The sequence below is a fragment of the Oryx dammah genome, unplaced genomic scaffold (assembly GCF_014754425.2).
Source record: "Oryx dammah isolate SB20612 unplaced genomic scaffold, SCBI_Odam_1.1 HiC_scaffold_25, whole genome shotgun sequence".
Lineage (NCBI taxonomy): Eukaryota > Metazoa > Chordata > Mammalia > Artiodactyla > Bovidae > Oryx > Oryx dammah.
In genome coordinates, this window is record NW_024070209.1 from 104,102,538 (window position 1) to 104,128,181 (window position 25,644).

At 62.4% G+C, this 25,644-nt stretch overlaps 1 protein-coding gene across 2 annotated transcripts in view; it reads left to right on the forward strand.

Annotated features, from left to right (window-relative positions):
- Positions 1-25,644, forward strand: part of COL5A1 (collagen type V alpha 1 chain) — a 137,976-nt gene that overhangs the window by 104,362 nt on the left and 7,970 nt on the right. Inside the window, exons 40-64 of one of the 2 annotated variants that reach the window (XM_040225636.1) lie at positions 1,033-1,122; positions 1,215-1,268; positions 2,508-2,615; positions 5,040-5,147; positions 6,097-6,150; positions 7,345-7,398; positions 7,495-7,602; positions 10,223-10,276; positions 10,372-10,479; positions 11,717-11,770; positions 13,155-13,262; positions 13,828-13,881; positions 14,160-14,213; positions 14,934-14,987; positions 15,552-15,605; positions 16,409-16,516; positions 16,602-16,655; positions 16,747-16,800; positions 17,097-17,204; positions 18,319-18,372; positions 19,219-19,254; positions 19,642-19,695; positions 20,140-20,395; positions 21,224-21,336; positions 23,846-23,914. In XM_040225636.1, coding sequence (XP_040081570.1) covers positions 1,033-1,122; positions 1,215-1,268; positions 2,508-2,615; positions 5,040-5,147; positions 6,097-6,150; positions 7,345-7,398; positions 7,495-7,602; positions 10,223-10,276; positions 10,372-10,479; positions 11,717-11,770; positions 13,155-13,262; positions 13,828-13,881; positions 14,160-14,213; positions 14,934-14,987; positions 15,552-15,605; positions 16,409-16,516; positions 16,602-16,655; positions 16,747-16,800; positions 17,097-17,204; positions 18,319-18,372; positions 19,219-19,254; positions 19,642-19,695; positions 20,140-20,395; positions 21,224-21,336; positions 23,846-23,914 — 2,022 coding nt within the window. Of the gene's footprint in view, positions 1-1,032; positions 1,123-1,214; positions 1,269-2,507; positions 2,616-5,039; positions 5,148-6,096; positions 6,151-7,344; positions 7,399-7,494; positions 7,603-10,222; positions 10,277-10,371; positions 10,480-11,716; positions 11,771-13,154; positions 13,263-13,827; positions 13,882-14,159; positions 14,214-14,933; positions 14,988-15,551; positions 15,606-16,408; positions 16,517-16,601; positions 16,656-16,746; positions 16,801-17,096; positions 17,205-18,318; positions 18,373-19,218; positions 19,255-19,641; positions 19,696-20,139; positions 20,396-21,223; positions 21,337-23,845; positions 23,915-23,974; positions 24,044-25,644 lie in introns of both variants that reach the window. The other variant, XM_040225637.1, reaches the window with a different exon arrangement.

Consider the following 25,644-nt stretch of genomic DNA (forward strand, 5'->3'; position numbering starts at 1 on the left):
CAGCATCATCCTTCCAATGAATATTCAGGGTTGATTTCCTTTAGGATTGACTCATTTGATCTCCTTGCAGTCCGAGAGACTCTCAAGAGTCCTCTCCAGCACCACAATTCGGAAGCATCAGTGAAAGAGTAAATAATTAAAAAACCCATCCCCATACTGGGCGTCCCAAGCTACTGGTCGTAACTTCCTGTTTTTGCATAAAAACGAACGGCCATCTTCTTTCAGCTTTTCAGTGAGGGACTCGGGAGAGATAAGTTCTCCAGCCCTTTGCGTGACCACATACAGGAAAGTAAACTTGAAGAGTAATCAAAGGGTGAAAAGGTCACACACACACACGTGTTCGTACACAGGCATACGTGATGGAGTACATACATGCACGCTTGTGTGTGTGTGTGTGTGTGTGTAACGTAGAGACAGCCATTCAGCCCTAAAGAGAGCTGGCTGAGTTTGGAAAGGACGCCCCTACTCTCCCATGTGGGACCCCAGAGAAAGTCCTAGAAGACGCCAGAGCCTTAGTGAATTTCAGGGAAGGCGCATGGTCGACTGAGAAAACGTGGTTCAGGCTCGAGACGAATATCTTAGTGGCGAGTCCATTTCGGGCAAAGCTTCCAACACTTTGGCCACGGAGTTCTTCACCTGAGCCAGTTTTACGAGGATCCCCAGGTTCATGGGAAGAACAGGCGTGAGGGCCCTCGGCGCCCGCTCCGGCCGCCGAGGCCCTGAAGGACGTGGCGGGGAGCAGGACTCCGCGGATCGTAGTTGGAGTCCCAGACAGAGTCGGTTCCCACGCCACACGCGGGGCCAGCGGGCCACACAGGCGCCCAGGCCTGAGCTTGGGCCGTGCTCCAGCACCCAGACCCGTCAACCAGCGAAGCGAGTCAAGACCCAGAGGTTCCTTTTAAAGCTGTGAGCCCTGGGAAGCCCCCCCTCCAGCCCAGGTCCCGAGTGGATCTAGAAGACCAGGCCCCACCCACTCCCCATCCACCTGGGCCACGGGTACCGCCCGAAGCTGACCTGTGGCCCTGATTCCAGGGTGACCCAGGCCCCGCCGGCCTTCCTGGGAAAGACGGTCCCCCCGGGCTGCGAGGCTTCCCTGGAGACCGAGGACTTCCTGGTCCAGTGGTGAGTGAGGGGTCCGCCGGGGGATGGGTTGGATGTCTCCCCCGGGGGAGGCTTCTCCCCACAGCCCCCTCTCACACCTCGTTGTTTTGCAGGGGGCGCTTGGACTGAAAGGCAGTGAAGGCCCCCCCGGCCCACCAGGCCCCGCGGTGAGTGTACTGGTCCACCACAAAGCCTCTCCCTCCCTCTCCCTCCAGGCCTGCTCTGCAGGAGGGCAGGTGTCCCGAGGGCTGGGGAGCACGCACACCGGCTCTGACGGTCCCCCGGGGGTCCTGGGGAGGCTGTGGTGGAAGAGGTGGATGTGGCCAGCGTGCCTGAGCTGCCAGCCAGTGAGGAAGGCCCGGGGAAGGGCCGTGCTGTGTGAGGGAACTTGGAGGGCTGGGAGTGTGGACGAGGCCTGAGTGGGGCCCCCGAGCCCATGGAGGTGCTCGGCGCGGGTCCAGCCCTGGCACAGCCCACGCGGGCACACGCAGCTCCAGGGCCTCGAGCCGGGCCATCCACACGCCCAAGGCCGCTCAGGGCAAAAGTGACTCAGCACAGGCAGGAGGCCCACTCCCCAGAGCTGAACTGTCTGTTTTTTTAAGTGGGTCCCTGCCAACTGTGAGATTCAGCTACATGAGGTCTAAAGATTCAGACCTTCGAGACTCCGGGCTATGCTCTGGGGGACTCAGGGGCCACGTGAGGCTGTGCCCAGAGACCCCTACTTTTGTCTGACTCTTTACGGGAAAGTGATATCTGCTTCACTTCCTGCTTAAAACAGGGCCCATCCGAAAGCCCCCACTCATGTGCTCAGGTGGGGGCTTCAGGAGCGGCCCTGGCCCTTGGCTGGGGTTGAGGGGGACCATGAAACAATACCCCCTTCCCCCTGAGTTAGGGGCCATTTGAGAGAGATGATGATAGGGAAGTCAGGTGGAAGTGAGGTGAGAAGTCTTCCTTCTGGTAAAGGTTGGGAACAGGATGCCTCCCGGGGAACCGGGGTGCTCAGTGCTGACCCCTAGAATTAGTCCAAGTGCCTACCTGTCAGTCCTGGCCTGGGGCCAGAGCCTCCCCCATAGAGCAGACAGCGTGGAGGAGCCGGGCCGCCAGTGAGCACCCCGGGGGCAGGCGGAGCCCACAGGGCCTAGGTGCCAGGGTCCGGGAAGAGGTCCCTCTGGGCCGGGACTTAGGGAGGAGTTGTCCTCAGACGCTCTGCAGGGACTTGGAATCATGGGAGGGGCTCAGAAACAGCCTCAAGCTCTAGACCCGATAGTCTGTGCCCACTCGGGCCCTGGGGAGCTGTGGCGGGCTCTAGAGTAGGGGGTGCATGGTATGGTGGGGTGGGGCTTCAGGAAGTCGTATCCACGCAGTTGGAGAGCCTTTGAAATAAACCACTTTCTTGCCTCGCCCAGGGATCTCCAGGGGAGAGAGGTCCTGCTGGTGCCGCCGGGCCCATTGGAATTCCAGGGAGACCCGGGCCCCAGGGCCCCCCTGGGCCGGCTGGGGAGAAAGGCGCTCCTGTAAGTACTGCCGCGGAGGAGCTTGGTCCCTGCTGTGTGCTGCGCTCCCTGGGCGTCATCCTGGGGTCTGTGGGAGGGGGGTGGGTGATGAAGTTTGCGATGTGTGCCTGGCTGTCACAGTGGAGGTCCAAGGGCGGCCAGATGCTCCCCCAGAGTGGTCTGAGCTGCAGGGGTGCTCAGGGGGTATCCGGGCCAGGCTTACTGGTCAGGCCTGTGCGTCTGTGACCTGGGACATGCCGGCCAGGGCCAGGGGTGGGGGCACGTGGAGACTCTGTCCACACGTGGCCCTGGGCCCGGTCCAGGCTCTGGGGGCCCCAGGGGGATGGGGCCCCCACCGCGGCCTGGGCCCACGGCTGGTCAGTGGAGCGGAAAGGTGGATGTTTGGGGTGGCGCTTGCTGTGTTGGTCTGGGGGCAGGTGTGCAAAAGACAAGGGACAGGCCGCCTGGTGGGAAGAGAACAGCCTCTTCCCCGACGCCCGGCAGCCGCCGCTCCCCACCTGACGCGCCGGCGTGGCTGCCCCCGCCCGGAGGCTTTGTGAGAGCTCAGGCGGGGGCTGGTGCGGAGTCTCGGCTTCCATGAAGGGGGATAGAGACCCTTCGTGTCTGGTCAGACGTGCCTGGGAAGCTGAGCGCCAGCCTCTCTCCCCGTGTCTCCCCAAGCGCCCCTTCCTGCCCAGAGGAACCCTCACCCCAGCCACGTTAGATGTGTGCCTCGTGATTGTTTCAGCGCCCACCTGCCCTCACACCCACTCAGCCATGGAGACAGATTCCAGCTCAGAGCCCCTCTCCAAATTGCGAAGGTCACAGAAGTCTGAGTTCCAGGGGGACGGGCTACCTGGATGATGTCCCATTGAGTCAAGACACCTGTGAGGATTGATTTTTGTTAGAGAGGGTGGTTTTTCTCATGGGTTTCCCACGGCCCAGGGGTAGAAAGAGGGCCCTGGTTGCCTTCCCGGCGAGAAGTCCACACGGGAACCACGCTGGACACGTGGCGCCTGGCCGATCTGTCCAGCGGGCCATCGGCAGTTCTGAGGCATCCGGTCCATCCCCCAAGGCCTGCAGGACCCAGATCCCCCTGGGCTCTGCCTGAGCCCCCATCCTCCGGGCACTCAGTGTGGGTAGAGTCCACACAGCACACGGAGCAGGGTGGACACGGCTTGGGCTCACTGTTTCAAGAGTCAGGGCTTGAGCAGAAACCTCCCAAGGTGGCACCGTCTGCGAAAATCTCGTCACGGTCCCAGCACAGCCGCCTGAGGAGAAAGGCCAAGAAAGGTCAGGTGTCGTGTCGGCAGGAAGATTCCACCCGAGCCACAGGCTGCCTGGGCATGTTCTGGCTTAACTGAGGAAGAGCCTTTCAGGGGGCTCTCAGTCGAAGAGCAGGGCGTGAATGTGCGGCAGGACAGGGAAGGGGGTGCAGGAGGAGGGGGGGCACGGTGAGGCCCGCCAGCGACCATGAGGCCGCTCACTTTCCCGTCCGCGTCCCCTCCTGCTTCCATTCCTGGCTCTGTCGGGAGACGGGGATCCTGGTTTGGGTGAGAAGGTGCCGGCTGCTCACGGGGTAGCACATGGCTGGCAAAATAGAGCAAGAACTCAGTAAGGATCGTTTGGGATAACCAAGGGGCTATTAGGAAAGTGAACCAAAACTGTGAGGAAAGGAAGATGGGTGTGTGTGTGCGTGCACGCATGTGTGTGTGTGTGTGCACGTGTGTGTGCACGTGTGTGTGCATGCGCGTGTGCATTTGCATGCATGCATGCGCGTGTGTGGGCACATGCGTGTACACATGTGTGCATGTGTGCTTGCATGTGCACATGTGTGTACCTGTGTGTGCGTGTGTGTGCACATGCGAGTGTGTGTGTGTGTGCTGCACGCACATGTGTGTACCTGTGTGTGCGTATGTGTGTGTGCGTGTGTGCGTGTGTGTGTGCACATGCGAGTGTGTGCATGTGTGTGCGTGCACGTGCGTGTGTGTGTGCATGTGTGTGCAGGTGTTTGTGCTCCTGCTCGGGGGGCGTGGGGGGGTGGTATTAGTACAAAAGCGGGAGAGTGAGCAAGTTGGCCAGAGCCGGAGCTCAGACGCCCTGGCCGCTGACGTGGGCGATCGCGCACATAGGCCCGGGAATCGGGCTGCCCTGGTTTGGATCCGGCTCCACTGGACGAACAAGCCTCCGTTGCCCATCTGGGAGAGAGTAGCGCTTCCCAGGGTGGGCGAGGGTTAACCACGGAGGTGCACGGGGAGCAGTGACTCAGGACTGGACTCGGGGCCGCCCCTGGCACATCTGGCAGGTCCATTAGGACGTGGGGGATGGTCCCTCCCCAGGAACCGCCCGCCTCCCACCTGTGGGCCTCTGGCCGAGGGACGAGCTGCTGGCAAGGTGCTCCCACGATGGAGCTGCCTTTGAACAATCGTCCCCTCTCCTCTCTAGGGCGAGAAGGGTCCACAAGGCCCAGCTGGCCGAGACGGTCTCCAGGGCCCAGTGGGGCTCCCCGGTCCCGCTGGCCCTGTGGGCCCCCCTGGAGAAGACGGAGACAAGGTAAGAATTTGGAGAAGCCCCCGCCCTGTCTCGGAGCCCTGCTTGGCCCAGCCTGGCCCACGCCTGCAGGTCGGGACTGGACGGGGGTCCTTTCAAACCAAGGGACACAGGCACGGTAGGGGCTCTGGTGACAGGGACCCCATGCTGTGCAGCCGGTGTTCTTGGCGTTAGCGGATGATTTTGGAATGGCTCCCAAATAGCGGTAACGAATGAGATCTCTGACACATTTGAGGGACTCAGACAGTGCTTCCTTCTTCTGTAGTTTTGATGTCATCAAGACATCTGCTGTAGCAGCCAGAGCAAGGAGAAGCACTCTCAATCATTTCAGATTCCAAATCTGTGGAGCCGAGTTTAATGAGGTTTTACTTAGTTTCTATTTTTGAATGTCTCCACTTGAATCATCAAGGCCCCCTTTTGTCAGGAATATGCTTTATAATCTGATGCTGTTACTGTAGCATTGTATCTTCCATTTAATGAAATCAGAGGAATTCAGCTCTCTGGCTTAACTTCCCATTTGTGAGAACTCTCCGGCGACATTTCTGACTTTATCACCTCTGCAGTGTTGATTCCTGGCCTCTCGGGGTGGGAGACAGCCCGGCACAGCAGAAACACGGAGGGGTTTTAATAGTTCTGGAGGCATAGTAATTGAGTTGTCTTTATTACACTGTCCTGTCATCCGATTTGACGAAGTAAATATTTCCATTATGATTTTTTGCCACACTTTCAAATCTACAGTCCTGCAAAGCGTAAAATCAAGGTCTTATCTCTTCCAGCTCTCTTATTAAAGAGGAAATCAAATTAATATATGAAAATGTTTCATCTTAGGAAAGTTAGAGGTCCCCCTGGAGAGGAGATGGTTCTTACTCTCTAAGAAAAATTAATTACGGGGAGCAGAGAACGTGCAAGCAGCCACTGGGCCGTCTGACGGGTCTTTCCCGTTTTCCCACAGGGAGAGATTGGGGAGCCGGGACAGAAGGGGAGCAAGGGAGACAAAGGCGAGCAGGTAAGGGGCCCCCGGCGCAGCCGCGGCTCAGGGCCACGGGCTTGGCTCGGTGCAGCCACCCTTACAAGGTAGCCGGCCTTCCCTTGGTGGCTCAGCGGCGAGGAATCCGCCTGCGATGCAGGACGTGCTCCAGGAGCCGCAGGTTCGACCCCTGGGCCGGGAAGACCCCCTGGAGGAGGGGACAGGCACCCACTCCAGTCGTCTCGCCTGGAGAATCCCATGGACGGAGGAGCCTGGTGGGCTACGGTCCATGCGGTCGCAGAGTCAGGCATGACTGAGCGACTCAGCACCAACAAGGAGAAACCAGCACTCACCCCCGTGACTGATGGAGACCGGGTGATAGGCTCCCCTCCACCCCCCGCCGTTGGAATCTTGTGTGCCTGCCTGTGCACGTGTGTGTGCGTGTGCACAGGCATGTGTTAGACGTGTAAGTGACACACGTCTGTAAGTGAATCCCTTATTACCCGATGAACAGAAAGCCCTCGCAGGTTTTGTGAAATAAGCAAATGGAGCAGGTTTGTCCTTGAGGATTTGGGTCCCACCGACGTAGTCACCACCCCTCAGCGCTGAGGGCTGCGGGACGTTCCAGCAGCGGCAGCATCCTGACCAAATGCCTCATAATTTTCCCTGAAAAAAAATTCTGCTGAGAAATACTAGTGCGTTCTTGCACAAGCGCTGTCCCGGGGCTGCAGCTCCTCCCGGGGCCGAGGAAGGAGGCCTGCCGTGCAGGCTTCTTCGCCGGCATGTGTGTCCCGAGCGGGCAGGCACCTGTGTGCTCCCAGTGCCGGCCCGGGGCGGGTCAGGCTCCCCGCACAGCGTGGCCTCTCCCCCACGCTCCCTGGGCTGACAGTGGAACGTGCCTGGGGGTGCCCTGGGGGCGGCAGTGAGCGCCAAGTGTGGCCTTCGGAGTCAGGCCCTCGCTCAGCCATGCAGGAGCCCCCCGACCTCAGGTCTGAACGGGGTCTCCGCGGCCCGTGTCACGGGTGTGTGATGGGGCTGAGGTGGTACACAGGGCCCTCTGGCCACCCCCGACCGCACACGCTCAGGGCTGGACCCTGGGCCTCTCGCCTTCCAGAGCCGCAGCCTGGCCAGGGTGGGCCCCGCGTGGGGCCCGGGTGAGCTGGGCCGCCAGCCCCCACGCCAGGTGGCCTCAGCAGCGACTCAGGAGCCACCACCTCTGTCTCTTCCCCACAGGGCCCACCAGGGCCTACGGGACCTCAAGGCCCCATCGGACAGCCAGGCCCCTCCGTGAGTATCCGCGGCTAACGGCCCTCAGAGACGCCGACCCCTCGAGCTGCTGTGGTCTGCTTCTGGTCCTCAGCACGCTCATCCGTCTCCCCGCAGGGAGCTGACGGCGAGCCAGGACCTCGGGGCCAGCAGGGCCTCTTTGGGCAGAAAGGCGACGAGGGTCCGAGAGGCTTCCCCGGGCCCCCGGGCCCCGTGGGGCTGCAGGTAACAGCGGAGCTGGCACATAGCTGAGTCGATTCCCCGCATCTGTGCTGTGCCCCCGGCCCTCACAGCCCTGTCCCCACCGTCCCTCCCTCCCTCCCTCCCTCCATCTGTGCCCCTGGCCCTCACAGCCCTGCCCTCCCCTCCTGTCCCTCCCTCCTTGACGTATATACCCCATCCACGCCGTGTGTAAGACAGGCAATTAACAAGAGCCTAGTGCATAACTCGGAACCCTGCTCGAAGCTCTGTATGACCTAAAGGGGAAGTAAGTCAAATCAAGAGCGCCTGTGTGTCCACAGGGCTGACTCGCTTTGTGTACAGTCGACTCCAACGTGCCATTGCAAAGCAACTATAGTCCAATAAAAATTTTTAAAAATGGGGCTACTAAGGAGAGCCGCAGGGCCTCCTCCACACACCTGAAGCGCTTTGGATTCGCAGAAATCCAGACACTCGAGCTTCGCTTCTCGTACCCCGTGACATTTGTTTTCCTGCTCATTGTAGAAGATGTTGGAAACCACTGATCAGTTCAGTTGCTCAGTCGTGTCCGACTGGCCGCAACCCCATGAATTGCAGCACGCCAGGCCTCCCTGTCCATCACCATCTCCCGGAGTTCACTCAGACTCACATCCGAGTCAGTGATGCCATCCAGCCATCTCATCCTCGGTCGTCCCCTTCTCCTCCTGCCCCCAATCCCTCCCAGAATCAGAGTCTTTTCCAATGAGTCAACTCTTCGCATGAGGTGGCCAGAGTACTGGAGTTTCAGCTTTAGCATCATTCCCTCCAAAGAAATCCCAGGGCTGATCTCCCTCAGAATGGACTGGTTGGATCTCCTTGCGGTCCAAGGGACTCTCAAGAGTCTTCTCCAGCCCCACAGTTCAAAAACATCAATTCTTCACAATCCAACTCTCACATCCATACATGACCACAGGAAAAACCATAGCCTTGACTAGACGGACCTTAGTCGGCAAAGTAACGTCTCTGCTTTTGAATATGCTATCTAGGTTGGTCATAACTTTTCTTCCAAGGAGTAAGCGTCTTTTAACTTCATGGCTGCAGTCACTATCTGCAGTGATTCTGGAGCCCCCAAAATAAAGTCTGACACTGTTTCCACTGTTTCCCCGTCTATTTCCCATGAAGTGATGGGACCGGATGCCATGGTCTTTGTTTTCTGAACGTTGAGCTTTAAGCCAACTTTTTCACTCTCCTCTTTCACTTTCATCAAGAGGCCTTTTGGTTCCTCTTCACTTTCTGCCATAAGGGTGGTGTCATCTGCATATCTGAGGTTATTGATATTTCTCCTGGCAATCTTGATTCCAGCTTGTGTTTCTTCCAGCCCAGCGTTTCTCATGATGTACTCTGAATAGAAGTTAAATAAGCAGAGTGACAATATACAGCCTTGATGGACTCCTTTTCCTATTTGGAACCAGTCTGTTGTTCCATGTCCAGTTCTAACTGTTGCTTCCTGACCTGCATACAGATTTCTCAAGAGGCAGGTCAGGTGGTCTGGTATTCCCATCTCTCTCAGAATTTTCCACAGTTTATTGTGATCCACACAGTCAAAGGCTTTGGCATAGTCAATAAAGCAGAAATAGATGTTTTTCTGGAACTCTCTTGCTTTTTCCATGATCCAGTGGATGTTGGCAATTTGATCTCTGGTTCCTCTCCCCTTTCTAAAACCAGCTTGAACATCAGGGAGTTCATGGTTCACGTATTGCTGAAGCCTGGCTTGGAGAATTTTGAGCATTACTTTACTAGCATGTGAGATGAGTGCAATTGTGTAGTAGTTTGAGCATTCTTTGGCACTGCCTTTCTTTGGGATTGGAATGAAAACTGACCTTTTCCAGTCCTGTGGCCACTGCTGAGTTTTCCAAATTTGCTGGCGTATTGAGTGCAGCACTTTCACAGCATCATCTTTCAGGATTTGAAATAGCTCTACTGGAATTCCATCACGTCCGCTAGCTTTGTTCGTAGTGATGCTTTCTAAGGCCCACTTGACTTCACATTCCAGGATGTCACACCATCATGATTATCCGGGTCGTGAAGACAGATGTAAAACTACTGATAGATTATCAGAAAACGAGACCAGCCTGGCTTCTGGGTGCGTGGGCACACACCTTCTAAGCGCCCATGCACAACACACGCACACACACACACGTGCATCCTTCTATTTGGTTTTCACAGAACCTGAGTCATGCCGCATGTATAGAACATTTGGACCAGGCTTTCCGGCTTCCTGTTATAGTACAAGTCACGTCAGATGCCATTAAATATTCTTTGAACATGTCACCTTTTATTTATTTTCGAAAACATGACTCTTAGTCACTGCCTGTGTCCCAGCATATGGTGGTGACATAATTGATTCCGGCAGCTCCCTGCTGGTGGCTCATTAGGCTTTATTGTCTTATGGGACACTCGCAATAAGCACCGTGTCCATAAATCCTTGCTCACTTCTCTGATTCTCTCCTCGGGCTAGTTCTGAGACGGGATCTCGGAGCCGTTCTCACGTGTAGCTGAGATGCGCATCCCTGAGGCTTTTGGGACGCTCAGCTGGGAGGCAGCGGAGGTTGGGGGGGCGCTGGAGCCGTGCCCACCGGCCGAGTGTCTGACGACCTCCTGTTCTCAGGGTCTGCCGGGACCTCCTGGAGAGAAGGGCGAGACGGGTGACGTGGGTCAGATGGTGAGTGGGGCCGCTCGTGGGGCGTGGGCCGGGCAGGGCTGGCGTGTGCGGGGAGGCCTGCCTTTGCTCTGGGCTCAGCGGCTCCCCTTGTGCAGGGCCCGCCAGGTCCCCCCGGCCCCCGAGGACCCTCCGGAGCTCCAGGTGCAGACGGGCCTCAAGGACCCCCCGGCGGAATAGGCAACCCCGGAGCCGTGGGAGAGAAGGTGACGCACAGCCTGTGACTGTCCTGGCGCGTGAGCGTGCGTGCGAGTGTGTGTGTGTGCGTGAGTGTGTGTGCGTGAGCGTGCATGCGTGTGGAGACACGCAGATGCACTCCTGGGCTGTTCTGCCACACGCATCTCGAAACCTGGAAGAGCGGGCGATGAGCCTGGGAGCCCCGCCCCCCACCCAGGGCAGCCTGGGCGGGATTTCACATAATGTGACCCCCAGCACAGGCCGCCGCCCCCGCTCCGAGACCGGCTCCGACAGCTGTGGGAGTCTGTCCTTGACGTGTGTAGTTGCTCCCGTCTCAGCTCCTGTTTCCCTCAAGTCCTGTCATCTCACAGCTCCGGGTCCTCGTCATCTGATCTGGTTCATGCCAGGGCCTGGGCCCTGGAGATGTCTGAACACACTGGGTGTATGTGCGTGCACACACAAGTACATAGCTTACACGCGTGCGTGCGGCAGGCCCTGGAGATGATGCCTGAGCCCATTGGGTGTATGTACGTGCACACGCGTGTGTATATGCCTTACACGTGGGGGTGCGGTGTGCAAGACGGCGCCAGAGTCTGACTCCACCTGGGCCCAGGAGTTCGCACTATCTCAGAGCACCAATCCCAGCTTCTTGGGATAAAAGGAAGGAGGTGGGCGCATTCCCTGCACACCTTCCAGAACTTTCTGCTGAAGTCTGGCCATTCAGTTGAAACCAGTGTCCCATGGCTGCTCCTTCTTATAATAGGAGGGTCGCAGGGGAGCACACCTGCTGAGCCCACCTGTGACGGCGGGCAGCCTCTGCTGGGGGGGCCGCATCCTCCCCCCCGCCGCCGCGGTTTGCCCCCACCCCCCCGCCCGCGACACCCCCCACCAGCTCTGCCCCTAAGCCGCAGACCCAGGGCACCGGGCTGTTCTCTGTCCGCCTCCACCCTCTGTCCCCCCGCACCCGGCCTCTCCTGGTCGTCCTCCGAAACGCATGGGAGCATCCCGTCCTGGGGAGAGCCGTCCCTGACAGCCCACGTCCCTCCACGCATGTCACACGCTGGCGCGCGCCTCCCTGTCACCACGGTGTCCCTGGACTCCTCACCTGTGTCCCCTCCAGTCCTGGGAGCCCCAGGAGGACAGCGACTGCCATCTCAGCCCCGTCCCCGCGCCCCACCCCAGCCCGTGCCAGGGACGACTTGATGGGCGCCTGGCGTGGACCTCTGCTCCCATCACTGTTGTGACCACTTCGCGTTTCCTCCTTAGGGTGAGCCCGGCGAAGCAGGAGAGCCTGGCCTTCCCGGTGAAGGGGGCCCCCCGGTGAGTGAGTGGGCTCTGGGGAGGGGTGGGGCGTGGTGTGGATGGCTGCCGGGTGGGAGGGTCCCACTCTACCTCAGTTTTCCCATCCATGAAATGGGAGTCGTGTCTCCCCCTGTGCCTCCATCACGAGACTGCTGGAAAAAAGAGGGAGTGTGGTGGAGAGTGAGTGTCTGTGTTTGTGAGAGAGTGCCTGTGTGTGTGTGAGTTTGCGTGTGTGTGTGCATGTGTGTCTGAACATGCATGTGTACAAGTGTGTGAGAGTGTGAGAGAGCGCCTCTGTGTGTGTGAGCATGCATGTGTGAGTGTGCATGTGTGAGTGTGCATGTGAGCGTGTGTGTGAGCATGCATGTGTACATGTGTGTGAGTGTGCGTGTGCGTGTGAGAGTGCATGTGTGTGTGAGCATGCATGTGTACATGTGTGAGTGTGCATGTGTGTGAGTGTGCACGTGTGAGTGTGTGCACGTGTGTGAGCATGCGTGCGTGCATGTGTGTGAGCATGTGTGTGAGCATGCATGTGTACATGTGTGTGAGTGTGCATGTGTGTGAGCGTGCATTGTACATGTGTGAGCGTGCATGTGTACATGTGTGAGTGTGCATGTGTGTGTGAGTGCCTGTGTGTGAGTGTGCATGTGTGTGTGTGCACGTGTGTGAGCATGCGTGCATACATGTGTGTGTGAGCATGTGTGTACGTGTGTGAGAGCATGCATGTGTACATGTGTGTGAGTGTGCATGTGTGTGTGTGAGCGTGCATGTGTACGTGTGTGTGTGAGCATGCCTGTGTGTGAGAGTGCCTGTGTGTGTGTGAGTGTGCCTGTGTGCGAGTTGATGTTAGTGATGAATGCCTGGGACAGTCGGGTGTGAGCCGCCCCTCCGTCCATGGTGCTCCGGCTCCGTCATGGGCTTCCACAAGCATGGGGCCCACTGTTGTCACCTGTGAGCCCAGACCTGGGACATTCCTTTGCAGGTCAGATGCGTGGTCTCTCGAGGCCCGCAGGGGGCTGCTCTCTGGCCCAGGGAGCGGCTGGTGGGTGGAGGTGTGCTGGGCTCCCTCTACCTGAGGGCCCCGGTGCAGGGGGCGGCCTGGGTCCCTGTAGCCCTGGGGGTCCACGCTGCCTGCTGTCTCATCAGGAGGCAGCCCTGCCCTAGTCACCTAGAAGCTGAGCCTTAGCCTCAGAGGCCCCAGGACACCAGTGGGGTCCCGAAACCCCTCACGGTGCCCGTGGGGCCGGACTCGTGGGGACTTGCCAGGGGCGGGGGCTCTGGAGGCAGCTGACCCCCCAGGGGCCTGTGGCCTGCCCTTGGTCAGGGTGCTTCTCCACATGGTGCCAGCACAGGGCGGGCTGCAGGCTGGCTCTGAGAACACGCTCTCCACCTTTCCCCACAGGGACCCAAAGGCGAGAGGGGGGAGAAGGGCGAGTCGGGCCCCTCCGGTGCCGCCGGACCCCCGGGGCCCAAGGGCCCTCCTGGAGACGACGGTCCCAAAGGCAGCCCCGTGAGTACCAGGGGATGCTGGGCTCCTAGCAGCGTCCTCTTACTCCCGGGCCTGGGGGGCGCGGAAACTGCCTGACCCTGCGGGTCTGGGGTGACCCCCGGGTCCTGAACTGGAACAGTGGAGAAGGGAGGAGGAGAGACAGGCCAGGAGAGGGCACAGCTCTGAGGCCACGTGCATGGACTCGGCAGCTTCCTGGACAGAACGGGCTCTGTGCGCGTGCCCCGCCCGGCCCTGCCCCGCCCCGCTCCACCGCGGTCTGCCTCGCTTTGCGTCAGGAGGATCTGCAGAGCATCAAGTCCTAGAGTTCAGGGTCCAGGATCAGGGTCAGCCACGGCCCCAGGAGCAGACATGTGGGCAGGAGGCTGCCCTCCGAGAACTCCGGAAGGCGAGCAGCAGCCCTGCCTGGCCTGCTGTACAGGGAATGATGCTCTGGGGGGGGATCCCCCTGCTCTGGGGGGCCCCGAAGTGCCAGACTGGCGGGAGCATGGGCCGGCCGTGTGGACGCAGCCCCATGAGTCCAGCGCGCTCCGGGAGGGTGGCTGATGCTTCTCTTGCTCCGTTTCAGGGCCCCGTTGGTTTTCCCGGAGATCCCGGTCCCCCCGGAGAACCTGGCCCTGCGGTAGGTGCCCGAGGGTGCAGAGCTGGGGGTCCCCACGGCCCATGATCTGCCTCCAGGCTCGTCTTTCCCCTTCCAGTTTCTTCTATTCTGCCTCTGCTCGGGGCATGGTGCTCAACCCTGTTCTGACAAGCACGCGAGGAAAGGCGTTTCCCCTCCGAGCACCCTGGGTGGTCACCCCTGGGTGGAGCTGGGTTTTGGGGTCAGGACTGGGGACCAGTCCTGGTGCCTGAACTTGGGTGTGCCCAGGGCACAGAAGGAACCTGCTTTTGGTCCCACAGGGTCAAGACGGTCCTCCTGGCGACAAAGGAGACGACGGTGAACCCGGGCAAACGGTGAGTCCACTCGGGACCTCTGGGGCCCCAATGCAGCTTCTCAGGGAGGTGTCAGGCCTTGCAACTTGCTCTGTTCATTTCACCCAGTTGCCTTAGAGTAGTGACCCAGGACCCTTGCAAGCTGGGGGCCCTCCTCCCAGAAGGGGAAATGCACCCCCAGGCCCGACGGTGGCTCTACACACGAAGCCGGTGTCCACGACACCCCTCCAGGAGCCCACCCAGCGTCATCAGGATCCCTGTTTCTGCCGGGTGGGGTTGGACGTGCTCCTCAAAAGGCTCTTCCCACGTGAGCCTCTGGAGCTGAGCTCACACTGGACGTGCCTCTCATCTCGTCGGCTTTCCGAAACGTTGTTTGGAGCCTGCTTAGGGACACCGGCTTAGGGCCCCGAAGAGATGTCTGCCCTTCAACCACTTCCTGGCCGGTGACCCAGGGTCCACCTCTGCAGAAGGGGTGCCAGCCAGCTTGCTGGGAACCTTCCCCAGATGCAGCAGAGCCACAGGCTCGGTGGGCCCCCACGCTGCTGCTGCCCGAGGGCAGGGCAGGGCAGTCCGGGACCAGCCCCACTCAGGGCTGATTCTGCAGAAGATGAGACGGGCAGTTTCGGGGCTGGCCGAGAACGGACTGAAAGCTCCGTGTGTTCTTAGCCTCGGATCCACCCAGCCCCGCCAGGTCTTAGCTAACATCCTCGACTTTAAACACTCTGCTTTCTCCCACCCCAGGGATCACCAGGCCCTACGGGTGAGCCAGGCCCATCTGGGCCTCCAGGAAAAAGGGTACGTGACGGTGCCGGGCGCCCCTGCACGAAGTCTGCCCCTCCCCTGCGATGCACGGACCCTGGGCCCCTGGGTAGCCCCAGGGAGGGGGAACAGGCTTCTCTTTGAAGCTCGCTTCCTGCTCAGTGAGCTGCCACGGCATCTGATCTCAGAGCCGCCAGGTCAATGCGCCGCTCCTTTCAGGACGAGCTGACTGCACAGACCGTCAGTGACGGCTGTCATGGGAGAATAAACACACCCACGAAGCTGAAAAAGCCCTTTTCCCCCTGGTCAGACCTTTGGAAAAGTCAGAGCAAGCAAACTGAATCATCCAGCAAACGGAACCATCCGTTGCTGGGGCTGCAATGAGCGCAGCCGCTCTGAGTGTGTGGGAGGGGAGGCCACCGGAGTGCCCACCCCTCAGCCCAGCCCGCTGGCCCTTTCTGGGACCAGAGGCCCCGGGCCTTGTTCTGAAGGCCTGGCAGCAGCCCCACGCCCCGCCAGGCCTGTGCCCCACCGTGCTCAGCTGCCCCCATCGGCTTCTGGGAGCCCGCTCGTCACGCCTTGCTCTCTTGCTCCCTCCAGGGTCCGCCCGGCCCCGCAGGCCCCGAAGGCAGGCAGGGGGAAAAAGGAGCCAAGGTGGGTGCTTTCCAGCCCGGCCGTGGCTGTGGCTGTGCGTAGGCCTTCCAGGGCGTGCTGAGGGCATGGTGGCCACTTGAGGTCGGGGGGTGGAGAGGGACCGGATGCTGAACACGTGGAGAGGGGCTGGCGGGGTTCAGAGGGGCCGCTCCACGCAGACCTGGGCGGGAGAGCCCGTCCTCTGCGGGGGGGGGGCGGGCTGTGCCTCTGGCCGGGGGTCCCTGACGGTGCACTGCTGTTCATGTGCCCGCCAGCCTGGGGGAGGGGAGGCCGTGACGCGTGCCTCAGGGCCTGGCGTCGACCTGGCCGCTCCTGGTTGCCTCTCCTGCAAAGCAGAGACGGTGACAGCGCCCACCACGGGGCAGAGCAGAGGGTGGGGCGCCCTGCAGTGAGGTTAGGGTGCAGCCCGGCACCCGAGCCCTCGTGGCCGCTCTCCCCAGGAGCTCTGGGTGGGGCCTGGGTGCCTCCTCCTGGAATGGAGGGGCCCTGGTGTCGACTGAGACAGTGGAGCTCGTCCAGCCCATGTCTGCTCAGGACATGACATGCGGCTGTGTCCACCATGAGCTCCGAGCTGGCCATAACTGCCGTGGTGGCCGTGGTGGCCGTGGTGACTGGGTGGCTGGAGCCCGGTTGACTGAGGTCTTCAGTGGGTGGAGGATGGGGCTGGGAGGCCTCTCTAGGCAGGAAAGTTGGGGGCAGCCTCTGGGTGTCCGGGCACGCGGGGTTCCCGCCAAGGCTCCTCGGGGTTTCTGGACAGTGGTTCCGGGCGGGGGTGACCGCAGCCTCAAGCGTCTTCCTTGCAGGGAGAAGCCGGCTTGGAAGGCCCTCCTGGGAAGACTGGCCCCATCGGCCCCCAGGGGGCTCCCGGGAAGCCGGGGCCAGACGGCCTTCGAGGGATCCCCGGCCCAGTGGTGAGTGACCCCAGGGTGGGGGGCCAGGGGGTGGGGCGGCGGCTGCTGAGGGCGGGGCTCACGGGCATGGTCGACTGTGTTTCAGGGTGAACAAGGTCTCCCCGGAGCCCCGGGCCCCGATGGCCCCCCAGGACCCATGGTGAGTCAGGACGTGCCCCAGGGGCCCCCGGCAGAGGTAGCAGAGGGCGGGGCTGGGGAGGAGAACTCTGAGCCCCCCGCCTCCCCCGCAGGGCCCCCCAGGACTCCCCGGCCTCAAAGGAGACTCTGGACCCAAAGGAGAAAAGGTGAGTGGCCTGCAGGAGCCCGTGCGGTTGAAGCGCGGGCTCTTTGAGAGCCTGTGCCTCAGACCCGACGAGGTCTGGCTTGTCCCCGCCTGTGTCACCTGCTTGGGGTGGGGACACAAGGGAACAGCTCCGTGTGGCTTGACGACCTGGCTGCCGCCTGCTGTCGGGGCCGGCCCGGGGCACCCTTCCATTGCAGGAGCTTCGGGCAGGCCGGAAGGCGGCGCTGCCACTTCTGGCTGGCCCACGTGGCCAGACGCAAGGCGTTGCCACCACGAATGCCCCTTTCATTCCCACAGGGCCACCCAGGCTTGATCGGCCTCATCGGACCTCCGGGCGAACAGGGAGAAAAGGGTGAACGCGGAGTCCCCGGCCCCCAGGGCTCCTCGGGCCCTAAGGGAGAACAGGTACGTGGAACAGGCTGTGTCCAAAGGCTAGAGGCTCGTTCGAGCCGGAAGGACGTCCCGGGCCATGGGGTCAGGGCGGGAGCAGCTGCGGGGCCGGGCTTGCCCAGGTGCACAGGGCCCAGGGGCGGAACTGGAGCCCAGCCCAGGCCCTGAGCAGCCCTCACAGTCCTGCTGGCCTCCGCAGTGAAGGTCATCACCTCACCACACTCGGAAAGGCCCTCTGTCCCAGGTGAGCATCCAGAGGTCATCAGCGACTCTCAGCTGCATCCTGGCTCCCCCTTGACCCTGTATATGTGCGCCTGACCCCAGACTTCCCTGGGAAGCAGCCCCCGGGAAACCACAGCCAGGAAAACAGCCTGCGAGGCTGGCCTGCCCTGCACCTGGGAGGTGCTGGCAGTGGATTCTTCGGCCGGGGAATGGGAGGGTGTGCGTGAGGGGGTTGAGGCCTGGCAGGCCCGCCTTTCCCATCCCCACAGCAAGGCCACGGGGCCTCATTGCAGCCTGTGAACCCCCGCTGCCCAAGCCAGGTGTGATGGCTCACACATGCCCCTGAGCCGTGCCCACCTTGGCTGGCACCTGACCTGGGAGAGGGCAGGGTGCCTGAGGCAGAGCTGGAAGGAGGAGCCCCGGGGGAGGAGACATCCCCTGCCTCACCCCGCCCCCACGTCTCCCCGTGGCACCCAGACCAGGAGAGAGGGTCAGTCAGAGGATGCAAGCTCCACTGTGGGGAAGCCCCTGGGAGGCTGGATGGACAGGCGGAAGAGACAGGGCCCCAGGACACTCTCTGCCCCCTGCCCGGGGCTCGTGCTCGGGGTGGACCCCCAGCCAGAGCAGAAAGCGGCAAGAGGGGACCAGGTGGGGCTGGTGTACACGAGACATTAGGGGGGGTCACGCTCAGGCTCCCCGGGGTCGTTCCAGGCTGGCTGGGCCGTGGCCCCCAGGGTGCCAGGCCTCCCGGCAGGCGTTCAGGCCCCACCAGGCCCCTCAGGGAGTGAGGGCTCTGCTCACACGTGTCCGAGTCGGGTGAGGAGGCCAGTGAGAGCCGGGGGCCGAGGCTGCAGGACAGGCTCCCCCCTGATCCGGGCGATGACGACCGCATTTCTGCTCCTTTCAGGGTATCACCGGTCCTTCTGGCCCGATTGGCCCCCCAGGTCCCCCCGGCCTGCCGGTGCGTATCTGGAGGGGCGCGTGGTTCCCTGGGTTGTTCTGGGGGAGCAGGGTGGCAGTGGCCACGGGGAAGCTGGGGGGCCCCAGGGTGGGGTCTGGGCCCCACCCCCAGGTTTCTCTGCTCATTATCTCTGATCCGAGCTCTGAGCCATGGAAACCAGGAAGTAGGTCGCTGGGGCCTGATTTCAGGTGTGGGAGACGAGGGCGAGCCTCTTTCCCCAGGCTTTTTAGGGCATGTGAACAGTCCTCTGTAGGCATTTTGGGGACAGCGAGGATAGCAGCCGGTCCCTCCTGGCCCTTGCCATCTGCACGAGCAGGGCCAGCCTGGCGCAGACGTGAGGACCTGGGGTCCCGGCTTCCAGGCACCAGCCTGAGGCCTCCCCTTGCAGCTGGGAGACCCAGGACACGTCCCTGAGCCTTGAACTTCTTCTCGCCCAAACCGATCAGCCTCCGAGCCCCACCTGGGCCTGGGTCCGTGTGGCCGAAGGTGGCCCTAGCTTCTCTGCCTCTGGCCCGTGGCAGGCTGTCGGGAGGGGCTGGGGGCTCCACGTCAGGGCCTCCGGGGCCTCCACGCCCCTGTTGCTTCTCACTCCGGCTGCGTAAGCTGCGATTTCCCTGCTGGGGAGGGTGGGGGGGCTGGGCTGAGGCCCACGGACCCCCAGCCTCCGTGTGGGTGAGCGCCCCCCCACCTGCCTCCCTGTGAAGCAGGTGCAAGCTCAGACTCCTGGGAGGGGCCGTGGGCGGAGGAGGAGGGCCTAAGGGAGGCAGGGCTGTGGGGGTGCGGGTCGCAGCCGGGGGCCTGGGGGGAAGGGGCCGCCCCCTGCTGACACCCTGCCCCTCTCCACAGGGCCCCCCTGGTCCAAAAGGTGCTAAGGGCTCCTCGGTAAGTGGCATCACCCTGACTAGCCCCTGGGCCCGGGGTTGGAGGGGGTACAGTTGTGGGCTGAGAACCTCCCGGGGTCCCCCGTCCCCCTTGCCTCTCGAGGCTGGTGGTTGACGCCCCTCCTCTGGGGCCAGCCTGCCCTGCACCCGCCTCCAGCCTGAGTCACCTCAGACCACGTCACCGCTCTCTGTGCCCAAGGAAGGGCTCTGCCCCCCAGGCTTCCCCTCAGGTGTCTAGTTCTCACATCTGCAGCTGGGGGGCGCCCAGCACGTTCGCTCGGCCCCTCTGCCCTCCCCATGTGTTCCCGGGGACCGTTCTTGATCTCCAGGTGGACAGGTCCCGTCAGGCCTCAGTGACCATGGCTGATTCTCTTTTCTTTTTCCGCAGGGTCCAACTGGCCCAAAGGGTGAGGCAGGCCAGCCAGGACCCCCTGGCCCACCAGTGAGTAGCCCTTGAGGACTTGGGAGTTGGGGGGGTGGTCCCCTAATGCCGAGAGAATCGTGGGAAGAATGTTTGTGTGGTTCGATCCCAAAACGTTCTGAATGGTGTGTGACGTGTGGTGGGGCGGGGCCTGGCCCTGGACACAGGTCAGCCCAGGGCACCTCGGCCTGGAAAGTGTGGTTGGGAAGAGATGAAGGGTGAGCACACACGTGCGTGTCTGTGTGCACACCCACCTACCTCTGTGTGAACAGGTGTGTGTGCACGCATGCGTGTATTGGGCAGGGGTCAGGCAGCACCGGGCAAGGCCCCGCAGGGTCGTGTGGAATGTTCCAGAGACACAGGAAAGGGAAGAAGACCGTGCTGAGATGGACAGGTGCCTGCAGCTGCGGCCCTGGCTGTGAGCCCTGCCCTGCCCCACCCACCGCTGCCCTCTTCCGCACCCAGGGCCCCCCAGGCGAGGTGATCCAGCCCCTGCCGATCCAGGCGTCCAGGACCCGGCGGAACATCGATGCCAGCCAGCTGATGGACGACGCAGAGGGCGAGCAGTACATGGACTACGCGGACGGCATGGAGGAGATCTTTGGCTCGCTCAACTCCCTGAAGCTGGAGATCGAGCAGATGAAGCGGCCGCTGGGCACGCCGCAGAACCCCGCGCGCACCTGCAAAGACCTCCAGCTCTGCCACCCCGACTTCCCCGATGGTAGGGCGGCCACGGGCCTGGGGACGCATGGAGCGGGCGGTGGCAGGGGCCCATTCCTGGGCGGGCACGCACCTCACTCAGGTCCCTTCCGTGGGGGGATAGGGGTGCAGGGGCCTCTGCCCCATCACCTGGCGAGGCATGGCAGGAGAGCGGGAAGCCGTCCTGGGAGCCAGGAAAGAGGTCGAGGCGTGGGGTCGCACGGAGCGGAGTCTAGTCGAAGCTCGGTCGTTGTCGGGCAGGCCACGCGCTCTGCCCGGAGCCAGTGCTCCGCGTCTGTAGACGGGCGTAAAGCATATCCCCGCCAGGACGTGCGCGGCCGCGGCGCTCCGGCTGCAGCTGCGTCTGTGCCAGTGAGTCCTCGTGCTGGTGTTTGCTGTTGCACCTGGGGAGGCACCGCTTAGACTCCAGGATACCATAAAAGCGCAAACCAGTCCCGTGCTGCTGACTCTGACGCCATGTGCGTGAACTTCCGGGACCATTCCCGAGCACCGCTGGGCTCCCAGCCACCCACAGGCCCAGCGGGGAGAGCCACCCTCCTGGGCACCCAGAGCCGGGTCCTGTGGGCCTCATGCTCTGGCTCTGCTCCTGGGGACCAGCCTGTCCCCGTGGTTCCATGGGCCCAGCAGGGACAGTGGGAGGCCCTTAGGGTCGCCCAGAGGGGGCCGTGCTGCGGTGCGAGGCCAGGCCGTGCCCGTGACTGCTGGGCCACCCAGTGGCAGCTGCTTCTGTATCATCAAGGGGGCAGCTCTCCCAGTCTGCCTCCCCGACCCCGACCCCGACCTTGACCCCGACCCCGACCCCGACCCTGACCTCGGCCCTGTGATCCAGGCGAATACTGGGTGGATCCAAACCAAGGCTGCTCCCGGGACTCCTTCAAGGTGTACTGCAACTTCACGGCCGGGGGGTCGACGTGCGTCTTCCCCGACAAGAAGTCCGAGGGGGTGAGTGCCCGCCCCCATCACCTCCTCCCCGGGGGGCTGGCTGGGGATCCTGGTGCACCATGTGTGCAGTTTCAGGAATGAAATCCAGAAGCTGAAACCAGGAAATGAAAACCAGTTCCAAAATCAAGGTTTCTCCTCCAGAAATAGACGTGAATTTCCTTTGAGGAGAAACTGCTTGGTGCGGTCTTGTGGGTGGAAGGTTGAGGAGCGCCTGGCGCATGGGTATCTTCCCCCGACTACCCCCGGAGGCTAGGATTTCCACCACTGGTTGGTCAGATCCTTCCCAAAATGACCCTGTAGCCCTGACCTCAGACCAGCCTGAAGCCTGTGGAAGGACTTGAAGGGCCAAGTAACCCAGAGACACCTTGTAGAGGTGGCCTTTGCTGAAGTCCTTAGTGGCAGCTTCTGGGGCATTTGCTCCTGAGTGCGGTCCGTTCCTTTATAGTCTGTTTAGTGAGGTTCTGATCCATGGAGATTCCGTAAGGTGTCCATCTGAGTCGCCCGCGGTCGTTTAGAGGCCTCGCCTCTGTGGTGGCGTCTGTGTGTGTGGACAGGTGTGAACCAGTGTGTGTGGACGGTGAGTGGATGGCGTGGGGGTGGCATGTGGATGGTGTGTGGGTGACAGGTGGGTGGCACGTGGGTGGCGTGAGTGGCACGTTGATGGCATGAGTGGCATCTGGATGGAGTGTGAGTGGCAGGTGGGTGGCATGTGGGTGGCGTGTAGGTGGCGTGTGGGTGGCGTGTGGATGGCACGTGGGTGGCGTGTGGATGGCATGCAGGGACAAGCATGTGTGGCTGGCACGTGTCACCTTCTCAAGCCCAAGCTGGAAGCTGGGCTCTCTTTGGCCCAGGACAGCTGAGGAAGGAGGGCGAGGTCTCTAGCTGGGAAGATGGTGCAGTCTTGGGCCGTGTGCCCTCTGCACCTTCTGGACACTCTCCTCAATGACGTCGTGCCCCGACGGCTCCCCGTCCCTGCCGCAAACCGAGGGCGGCAGGTTCCTGGAGCCATGCGGGTCCAGGGTCATGCCCAGCAGGAGTTGGGCACCTTGTCCTTGACTCTCTAGCGGCCTCGACACCCAGAGCCACTTCCCTGGAGGGGAGCCCCCGTGGTGCCAGGCCCTGAGGTTCACGATCCCCACGGGGAGCCCCAGGGGCCGCAGGAGCAGGCCCTGCGCTGACCGGGACACTGCAGGCACCCTGGCTCGTGCCCACTCTCCCCTGACCTGGGGTTTTAAATCCTGGGGACATGCACTCCCGACAGCAAGATTCCTGTGGGTCAGGAGGAAACCCAGCCCCCGGCCCTGCCCCTGACGGAGGCCCCGGGGGAAATGCGGGTGGAAAAAAGCTGCTCCACGTCCTTGTGTTGCTGTCTGTCCTTTGCAGATGGCCTCACTGCCAGGGAGCCAGGGGAACCCCCAGGAGCCTTCCTGGGTGGTGGAGCCGGGAGGACGGTGGGCTTCGGGCACTGAGTGAGCCCCACGGCTCCTTGCTCTTCCTCTGCTTGTGTGCTGACCTCCACGGGCCCACGGGCTGGGAGCCTTGGGCGGGTGGAGACGTGCTCAGTCGCCCGGGCTGCAGGGACCCCTTGGCAGCAGGAGAGGTCTGGGTGAGGCCCGCCCCTGCCCGCAGCCCCGCTCCTGCTCCGGGAGGATGCAGTCCTCACGCTAGCCGAGCGCAGCACCAAGAGCAGACGTTCGGAACCCGGGGCAGGGTCCTGCGGGACAGAAGGCGGGCTGGACGCACTGGCCCACCCCTGGGGCGACTGCTCAGGCTCCCCTGCATGAGCCAAGTTTAGGAGAGGAGCCGGGGATGGGGCCCAGGACCCGCGGCACAGGCAGAGGACCAGAGGGACGGCTGGGAACAGGCTGCACTCACGGGCAGTCTCCCCGGAGAGGACGCCCCGCCGCCCACTCGGCACACACACCACGCCTGCCACCAAGGCACACGTCACAGGCAGGAAACGTGTGCGCCTCCTCCCGCTGGACCCTCGGAGGGGCTCCTGCCCACTCTGTTCCCAGGAAGAGGCCTTGGAGATGAAGCCACGCTCCTAGGTCGCCCCTAGATCGGGGGGTCAGACGAGAGGACGCCCACCGGGTGCCCTCAGCGCGTCAGCAGTAACTGGCCCTGTTGTCTTTCCCGTCCTCACCCGGGTGAGATGCAGGGGCCTCCGTACGCCCACCCCTTCATCCATCCGCTCCAGGAGCGTGTCTCTGCAGTCGCCAAGCGCAAGGCTCTGTACTCGGTGCTGGACACAGGGAAGCGATCACATGCAAACTCTGATCCTGCCCATGAGCCGGTGCTGACCCCCAGAAAGTGCCAGGACCAGTGGTGACAGGCCTGTCCCCGGGCCAGTGCCAGCGCCAGGGGAGATGAGGCACTGGAAGGGCCGGCTGGTGTTGCAGCTGCTCCGCTCGGCGGGAGACTGCGCACCTGCGTCTCTCGAGGAGGCAGAAGTAACGCTCTCGTTCTCTCTGTTTCTCTCCCTCCCGCCTCCCCCTTCGATGTTTAGGCCAGAATCACTTCTTGGCCCAAAGAAAACCCGGGTTCCTGGTTCAGTGAGTTCAAGCGTGGCAAACTGGTAAGACGGCCCCCACCGAGCTGCGGTGTGGTTTAGACCCGCCCGTTTCGTATCTTGCAGAGTAAGATGGCCCGCTGGCCCAAAGAGCAGCCCTCCACCTGGTACAGTCAGTACAAGCGGGGGTCGCTGGTAAGTGGCCCCGGGGCTGCCTGCTCGCGGCTCGGCCTGGCTCGGCTCTGCATGGACGGACCCCCAGCGCCGCACCTGCTCTCGCCCTTTGGCCAAACTGCTCTGCCGCCGTGACCGCCAGGCTCAGGCTGGCCCCTCCTGCCACGCCGACAGGGGTCCACTCTAGTCGAGGGCAGCCGGATGGCTGTCTGATCAGGTGGAGGGCGTGAGGCCAGCTTTCAGAGCCCCCAGCTGGGTGCTGCCAGGAACCGAGACCACAGACCCCAGGAGTGGAGGGTTTATTTAGCTCAGTCCTAGTGGGCAGCTCGGATGGCGTGGGCCCTGGCCCGTTAAGCCGTCCAGCCCCTCCAGGACTCGTGCCCCGTGCCCCGCCCTTTCTGCGGCCGGGGCCGAGGGGCCACGGGCTCCTCCATTGTGTCCCATGAAGCCGTGCTAGTCCCCGTGCTAACTTCTGGGGACCCAGTCTTAAATGGTCTATCCGGAGGTGCAGGCAGCTGGCATCCCTCGAAAGGACTGGACTTGGTGGGTCTCCAGGGGTTGAGAGACTGAGGCCCGTCGCACCCGATCCCCTGGGGCTGTGACTGCTTCCACCCGGGAGAGCGTTTTCCCAGAACGTTCTGGGCCTTTGAGTGCAGAGTTCTGTGCCCCTTCCCGATGAGCTCAAGGCCCAGGTTCCAGACAGGGTCACGCTGCAGGTGCCACCAGAGCCCCTCGCCTCCTGCGTCCCCTCCTCCGCCAGGGTCTGCCCGGCAGCCCTGGAAGGACGAGCTCGTCTCTCAGAAGCAGCTCTCGGGTCCACGGTGTGGGCCTGACCCTCTGCCCTCGTCGGCTCCCTAGGGGCCCGGGGGCCACTCTTCCCCGGGACTCAGAGCGGGGCCTCCCAGCGGTCCACCCTGGGGACCCTGATCCAGACCCCAAGGTGCTGTGTGCTCAGCTAACAGCTCACGCCCCGTGTCCTTGAGCCCCGGTCACCGAAGCTCTGTCCAGACACAAAGTCTGCGCTCGCCTTGCCTCGTCGTGGGCTTCCTCTGTCTGTGCGGACACCCAGGCACCTTCTCCCCCTCCCTCCTGCTGACTTTCCTCCCCGCGCCACCTTGGGGCTGTCCTCAGGAAGGAGCCTCTGGCATGCAGAAGGACCTGAAGTGGGTGCCCCCTTGAGAGGGCAGTGCCCGGGGCACTTGAGCCCAGTGGATGCTGGTGGGTGGGCGCAGGACTCAGGAGGAGGAGGGGCAGGGGCCAGGTCCCTTCTGCAGCCGTGCTGGTGAGCTTCTCCAGACGGGGCCCTTCACCCCCATGCCCACCGCCTGATTCCGCAGACGAGGGCGCAGAGCACCCGCTCTCAGCCGCCGGCCCGAGCTCACCTCCTCCTTGCGTCCTGCTTCGCAAACAGTTGACCAAGGCCGGGGAGTGGGACGGTTCCGGGGACGGCCGCGCATCCCCTCCGTGTTCCGGCCACATCGTTTCTAGCTGCCTGTGACCGTCACAGTGGGCGCCACAGGGCGTAGATGCAGGTCCCCCCCCTAAAGAAACAGGCGCTTTTCTGGGCCAGCTGCTCTGGGCGTCATGAAGGGGATGCTGCACGGCCCCTTTCCCCAGGAGGG